This window comes from Takifugu rubripes, chromosome 22 (assembly GCF_901000725.2).
Source record: "Takifugu rubripes chromosome 22, fTakRub1.2, whole genome shotgun sequence".
NCBI classification, from domain to species: Eukaryota; Metazoa; Chordata; class Actinopteri; order Tetraodontiformes; family Tetraodontidae; genus Takifugu; species Takifugu rubripes.
Window position 1 is genome coordinate 6,946,392 of NC_042306.1, and position 7,911 is coordinate 6,954,302.

Sequence of the window (7,911 nt, forward strand, 5' to 3'; positions counted from 1 at the left end):
CATTTCACACTCTGAACAGACAAAGACACCGGGTGAAACAGACGGTGAGGCCATGCTAACGCTAGTGATCGGCGAAGCCCTGTATTTGTTTAATATGGGTTCTTACTGTTGATATCAGGTGACTAGAAAGTCTCAAGTGTTCAAAATTTTAAGTAAAGTGAATACAACACACCAAGTGTTCAATATTAAGTGAGTACAACACACCAAGTGTTCAATATTAAGTGAATACGGCACCCCGTGCACAATGCAACCAACGAACGATAGAAGAGACAGGAAGTGACGCAATACTCACGCAATCTGGATCTGGAAAGGTGAACCGTTCTTCAGAACGTCAAAACTCCAGAGTAAAGATAAAACCGTTCAAGACAGACTATTGCTTCTGGATTCGAATTGTTTACAATTTGTCAACAATTTGACCATTTATGTATACTAGATGTCACTGTAGAGAGACTTTGAAACTTCTAAACTTTTTTGCAGTACCGTCGGTAAAAAGCATCAGGTTTGAGGCTCATCTGCCTAAATACTACCACCAAATATCTGTAATTAATACTTTGGGGCAAAAAAATATCAAATAATCTATCCATCAGAGTCTGTATCTTTATTATATCTTACAATTGACTATAAATTGACTTTTTTATTCTCTCATAATTTGTAGGTGAAATTATAGTAATTGCACTGTAGTAGGTACATAATGTATGTATCTATGTTGGTTTTAATGCATTATTTTATACTTTCCTTCTACTTTATACTTTCCTGAAAAGATAACGTAACATTTCAACGTTTCCATACTCCTAAAATAGAGAACAGCATTATTTTTTTTGCCACTGGAGATCCGGATAACTATATAATATATCTGTTGATGGTTATATAATAAATTTGTTACCAAAGTCACGACACCAACCTAAATAATACAATTTTATTAATTTAATCTACCGGTAGTTAAGTCCCTGTGCAAAATCTCAATAGATAAATCAACGCATTTTTAATAGGAGATACAAACGTGAAAAAGAATATATGTTTTTCCAATTAATTTACAAGGGTTAAAAAAAAACTACATTAAAATTATATTAGAAGAAAAAATAACTACACGTTGTTCGATATTTGTTTCGTAGCGAATGACAATGATGTCACGTGACTTGAGACCAGGAAGTGAAATCATTACGCTTCGTTTTCCGTAGTGCTTTCGTCGACATCGCCACTAAACCTACTACTGTGTAGACAGTACATTTTAAAAACATCAATGGGAAAACAAAGGATGATATAAAAACCGTTTTGGAGATTTCTTTATGTCTTCGCATCTACGCCGCAGTTTAGAAGAACAGACTGCGAATTTTTTTGTTAGTGAGTTTCCTGGCTCAGACAAGAACTGCAACTATTAAGTATAAAAGGTTTCCTAACACTTTTATTTTCTTCAACTTTCGGTGGCTTTACTGTTGTGTTTTATTTATATGTGTAGCTGACATTTTTAGTGCAGAGAATTCAAACGGGACGTTCAAATGAAAATAAAAAGACTAATATCACTCTGCAGCTGAGAAAAGGTTAACACTCCATTTCATTTTAATATACATGAACAGTAATGCACATTAACAATGTCTATTTTCAAGGTCATAAAGTTCAGTTACTCAGTCGACCTTGCCAGTTAAGCAATTGAAACAAACCACTATTCTACTAACTCCAATTTGTTTTTACACTCAATGAATGGGGGCAGTATATAATGCTCCAGGCAAACAGCATTTATGGATGGATAGGATTTTGACTGGAACATCGTTAAAAGTTTGAATTTGAAGACTGAATGTGATGTATTCCTTTGTAAAGGATTCCCCAACACTATCCATTTAAAAAAATTCATGGAGAGGTGGTGAGGTGGAACAAGGAAGTTTACAATGTAAAATATAAACCTAGGATTCAAAAATATATTATTAAATATTATTACCTAAAGAAAGTCAGAACAAATTTGCTACCCATTGTTAACCTTTAATCTTTGCATAGATGAATCTATCTGTTCTGGATGAGCAGAAGTTTCACTACTGTTGTCAGCTCCTTGTGCAGCAGTCGCAACAGCTTAAAGATGGATGGTGCTGGGAAACTGTCACGGTGAGTACATTTCTTTCTCCCATCAGTGCAGACAAAGTCGAAAGTGTTCCATGGATGCCAAAAATGTGTTTTGTAATCTGGAATTAGAGCTCAGATGAGGGCTACCTGAAGAAGATCATTGTCAGGACAGTGGTTATTGGGTCACGGCTTATGTGGAACCATGAAAGTTCCAGAACTTCATCAAGTTTTCACCAGAAACAGGAAGACCAAATGGTGAAAATAAAACCTCCAACTTCTTTCAAATATTGAACACATTTGTTTGAAGAGTGGCCAATCCTAAAATATTCAAAACAGGAATCAGATTTGTGTGATGTTATTCTTTCTCCACTGTTTCTTTTCACAGTGTGAGACTGAGAACCTCAACGCTGAGGCAGATGGTGATGATGAAGACGATGGGCTCTGTACATTCTCTGAAAGTCGCAGCCTAGTGCTTCAGTACGAGTATCATATAGTTTACTCCTACAGCTACAGTACTCCGGTGCTGTACTTCAGAGCCTTCAGCCTGGGTCAGTTCCATGTTAGAGCACCAGATCTGTCAGATTGCTCTGCGTCATGCACTGTGCCATTTCATGACTAGTTATTGAGGATGATAAGGAAGTGTATAGTTATTTTTTGCTAAAAATTATATTATAGGAGAACTTTTACTGAACTATTTGCATCGGTAATGGAGGAGGAGATGTTTGGTACCTGTACTGTACCAGAAAACTCATATGAATTCACCATTGTTTACTGTTTGTGACAGAGGGGAGGAGCGTGTCATTAGAGGATATGTGGAGATCTGTGCATCCCAGTTTAAGACTTTCTCTTCAGAAGAATCGTCTCAGCACCATCAGTCTACAGGTAAAAGGTGGAGCCACCTGCCTAACTCGCCCACTGTAAACATAAAGCACCAGTCATGTGTCTGCGTGTTTTTCAGGAGCACCCCCTACTCGGTCAGCCTTTCTTTATGCTCCATCCCTGTAGAACAGAGGAATTTATGAGGCCTGTCCTGCAGGACCAACTCAGGTATAACCCTACTTTATCAACTACAGATCGTTTAATGTGATAATATAACTCTTTGCATTTCATTATCTTTCTTCATTAAGATTTTTCTTCCTTCATGGTTCCATGTAAATCAGGGTTATGTCAAAAAAGTAGTAGAAAACTAAGAAGACAGATTTGTACACATATGCATAAAAATTCCTCCAATGTCAGGCTTTATTCTTGGTGTTTTTGTCAGGTAATTGTCGTACATACAGTTTCTCCACACTAACAATGGTTTTTGTTTCCCACCACTGAAAAGAAAGGTTCACACAGTTTAAAACTGATACACTTGAATTAACACATTTTAAGACCGGTGCATATATGCAGTTCACAGTAGTCACTTAATGTGTGTGTGTGTGTGTGTGTGTGTGTGTGTGTGTGTGTGTGTGTGTGTGTGTGTGTGTGTGTGTGTGTGTTTATCTTTGTGTGAGAGAAGACCAATGAACTATGTGTTGGTGTGGTTGAGTGTAGTGGGACCTTTGGTGGGCCTGGATGTTCCCCTCAAGTATTCCACCCAGCTCCACCTTCCAGGCTGATGTTTCTCCATCTGACAGAAACTGGAAGATATAGCAGACAAAGTCAACAAATATTGGAGATATCACCCGTGTCACCCTTTGATTTCATGTGAAACATTCTAAGGCTGAATTGAGTGGACTTTGTTTGTCTAATGTATTTATTTACTTATGTAAAAGTATTTTTTTCAAATTTTAGACAGTTTTATATTTAGATTTTATTCAAAATTTGTACTTGCTCAGGGTGGATTGAACATATTATTTAATGCGAAGTAATACTGCAGTGTAAGAAATTTTAAATTTGTATATCCAGTATAATAAGTATGAGTGTTTGTTGAGACAAAGTATCTTTTGTCTGCCTAAAAGAGCAAAGAAACAAATATTGGCTTTAGTAGACAGAATGAACTTTCACAAAATAAATATTGTTGAATGTCCTCAAACATTTTTGCACGTCATGGCTCCAGAAACTAAAGAAGCACTGTCTCAGATGTGTCATATCAGCTGTTGTTCATATGTGAAGACATTTTACATGAGGAAGCAAGTAAAATGTAATTAAAGTAGTAATATTAGGTACAATAAAGTTAATCTGTTTTGTGAGTGAGAGAGAATGTATCGAATCGAATGTATATCGAAAGTGTTCAGATAGGCATCAGTATCTAACTCTAATTTTGGTCATCCACCATGAAATTCTCATTTAATAATTCCCTTTTGGTTTTCTACTCTCAATAGTGGTGCTGTACTGGTATAGCTCCTGAAATAAATGTGTGAAGCTTGATTTGGTGACATACAGTACATCAAAAACCTACCCATTCAGCAGCCTATTGACATTAGATTAATTATATTTTCTTTTTAATTACCAATTGTAATTAAGGGCAGTCATTCAAAGTAATTAAAATACCACATAGACAAATCAATAAACACCTAAAAGAGAAAAACAAGCCAGGAGAACATTATTTCGGTCATTTATTTTAAAATGGTAATCAATTTACGTTACGGCATTTTTGTTAGTCGAATATGTATTATTGTATATAAGTAATATTATTGAAATGGAAATGTATTATATTGTATATATGTAATATTGTTTGACACCCTTCCACGAAAGAGCAAAACGTTCGCTTGTTGTTTACGGCTCCTTTCATGCCTTACACAAATTGGGCAGTGCCGTAATGAAGTTTGTCCACTTGAAGGTTCCGTAGGTCGCTATCGAAGCTAGCGCCCCGTTCGCGCACGGACGCTGCAAACTGGGTAGTGACATGCGCAGTAGTGTCACCTTGAATGCATCTGGCTCGTTTCAATATGCGCAGTAGCGACAACTTGGGTGGATCTTTATATACGAATTATTGCTAATAGATCATTAACGTCTATACACAAAAGTAATGTTAGCAGATTTGCGGCACTTGCTGGAACCTCTAAAGAAGGTTATGTTCCGAATAGTATTAAGCATTAAACGCATTAAAATCACTAATATCTTCGTGTTGGATGTTAATTTATTTACGTTATAGGGACCCCGCTGACCCACTCCACTCCTATACCAGCAGTTTGTTCCGAAGTTTGTATTACCATGATCTCTATCTGTTCTCCTCCCTCTCTACCCAGCTGGCCATCAATAGGAGGGTCCCCTTACACGAGCCTGGTCCTGCTCAAGGTTTCTTCCTATTAAAGGGGAGTTTTTCCTTGCTACTGTTGCTTGTTGGGGGTCAGGCCCTGGGATTCTGTAAAGCACCTAGAAACAATTTTGATTGTAACAGACGCAAAATAAATGAAGACTATATAAATAAGATTGACGAGTCACCATTCAGTGGGAAGCTTTACTATACCGTAAAAAAGAAATTTTGAAGAATGAAAGCAAGAAAAAAAAAACGCTGACATCTCGCGAAATTAAATGCATTGCTCTGAGATTTGCAAAGGTTTTTCAAAGATAAATCGACCACGTCTGTAGCTGGAGGTGTTCTGTACACAATTGTAGAGACTAGTCTTTTTCAATGTAAGTCTAAGGGAAAAATCCTTTTTGGGCCGCATAGGATTTTTATCTACAGTACCGCGAATGGCCACAGGGTAATTCGGCGTGAGGCTGAAGTCCTCCACTGTGTCAAGTTCTACGTCCAACGTCTTACATCCTGTGGTCCTCAGTAGCATTGTGGGACTTAAAATATTACCTCTAAGTGTGTAATTTATGCCCACTAGGGGGAGACATACAGCCGTTCATAGAAAAATCAAACTCGAGAACGTCTGTCATATCTATGAACCATCTTGCAATGTAGTTACACCACCCCCCTCCCCAAACCATCGCTCCTTCTACCGCTCCAAACACACACGCACGCATCGTAATTGGAGAATATGCCATTGTTCCTGATCACAGATGGTCTATTGTTCTCACTCTGAACTAAACATAAAAATGATTCGAACCAATGAAGAGATCAGAATAACCAATTTTAAATGCTATTCATTGATAATTATTTCTCAGACTTAAGTTGGGCATGGAGTTGATCACATGTGGACTAATCAGAAATTTGTGATGATTGAAAAAAAGAGAACTGATACACCATAGGTGTTTACACACCTTTGGAGCAGAGCAATGAATAATTCAGGAGTGTAACATCAGCAAAGGGCCCCATCAACCCTATCAAAAAACACACACTGGCGCGCGCGCACACACGCGCGCACACACACACACACACACACACACACACACACACACACACACACAGAGTTTTCTCCACAGTTGTCTGTTGATATGTGTCATTGATGGTCCATTCATTCTTGGACCCGCCCAACTGTCCGTCACTTCCACATCATTGCTTTTTCCAACGGCTGCTGAGTCCCCGTGCTCCAGACACCCCTCTGGTCTCAGTTATGCAGTCTGACTGCTTATTGCTGTAAAAGATTATTAGGCAAAATGAAACAAAACAATGCGCCAAAACCTTTTTTTTTGTTTTGTTTTGTTGTTTTTTAAACATAGGTAAGCACTGTCAGTCAGGGTCTCAGAGATTTAGGTTTTGATTAATTAAAAATAGAAGCATATTGTTAAGCCCTCGGGGCAGACTCATACAGTAGAGAAGCTACGCTAGAGGAGACAGGGTGGGGTCACATCTCTAGTTATCAACAGACATCCAATAGAGGCCGCAGGAGTGGTGGTGGTGGTGGTGGTGGTGTGTGTGTGTGTGTGTTTGTGTTGAGGGGAGGGGAGGGGGGGCGTGCATTTCTGCAACCAGGGATTATGCAGCTCAATCAGTCTCTGACAGATTATGTCTGAGCAAAACAGACTCTAGGGAAGAAGATTAACAGTTATTTCAAAAATAGTTGTAATGGGTGAAAACAATCAGCACTGTGATTAACAACAGAGCTTGCGGCATCAAATTGCCCCCAGATGTAAAAGCGATGGTTTTAGAAGATAAATCAGCCCCGCAAATCCTCTCAGATCCATTGGTGCCAATATGTTGTGGATGTCGGATGATAATTGCCATGATTTTACTAATCCCAAAAAATTTGAAGTCTTTTAATTATAACATATAACACTATAACAAAATATGTCTCTGTCTGAGTATTGTTGAAAATTCCCAATAAGATTAAATTCAGAACTCTGAAATAGAATCTTCATTCATTTCTTTGTTTTTGTTCTTGATTTTTCGGGTTCCCCTATTTTATTCTATGCAAACCGTAAAATGATATGAAGTTTGAAAGACTCGTCACAGATTGATGTGATGATTCATTTTATCTTCATTTTGGTCATTTGCTTTCAGACGCTGGATGACAGTATTGGAAAAATAAACAGATTATGTCAGATCTCAGGAGACAGTCCTTGCAACCTACAGGTGTGAGGATTAGTGTTGTTGTAGGTAGAAATTAAAGTCAAGAGACTATAAATTCTATAAATTCTGTGTGTGACTGGAGTATCCTGTTATTTGCAATGACATAAACAAGGAAAATTAAAGAAAAATGTGTCAAAACCTAAAAAAAGTCCATAGTGCCTAAGATCCTCCTTTTTATGTTTTTAAGTTGTGTTTATGTTCAAGGAAGTAGTCTTTTTACTTTAATAATACTGGGTCCCCCCTTCCCTTAACACAGATACACACACACACACACACACACACACACACACACACACACACACACAAAAAAAATTGAATTGACCTTCTCATTTACATTTTTACAGTAGTTATATGAATTTTGTTTTGGAGTGAGCCTTTTTAATGTCCTAAGATATCTATCTTATCTATCTCATATATATCAACTTATTTTAATCTTTCAGCACTTTAAGACATACCGGTACATTTGCCCTCGT

The 7,911-nt window shown here is 37.6% G+C and overlaps 1 protein-coding gene across 4 annotated transcripts; it reads left to right on the forward strand.

Moving 5' to 3' along the window:
• Window positions 1–1,117: 1,117 nt before the first annotated feature.
• On the forward strand, window positions 1,118–4,404 carry atg10 (ATG10 autophagy related 10 homolog (S. cerevisiae)). 4 transcript variants are annotated; one of them, XM_029831520.1, is made up of 8 exons: window positions 1,118–1,379; window positions 1,457–1,538; window positions 1,990–2,094; window positions 2,182–2,307; window positions 2,438–2,600; window positions 2,837–2,934; window positions 3,011–3,099; window positions 3,589–4,404. In XM_029831520.1, the coding sequence occupies exons 3-8, from the start codon at window positions 1,990–1,992 to the stop codon at window positions 3,743–3,745; spliced, it is 738 nt and encodes a 245-aa protein (XP_029687380.1). In that variant the 5' UTR covers window positions 1,118–1,379; window positions 1,457–1,538; the 3' UTR covers window positions 3,746–4,404. The 4 variants fall into 4 exon arrangements, with proteins under 4 accessions (XP_029687380.1, XP_029687381.1, XP_029687379.1 ...); XM_029831521.1 differs by lacking the exon at window positions 1,457–1,538; XM_029831519.1 differs by lacking the exon at window positions 1,457–1,538 and having other exon boundaries at window positions 1,119–1,388.
• Window positions 4,405–7,911: the final 3,507 nt, after the last annotated feature.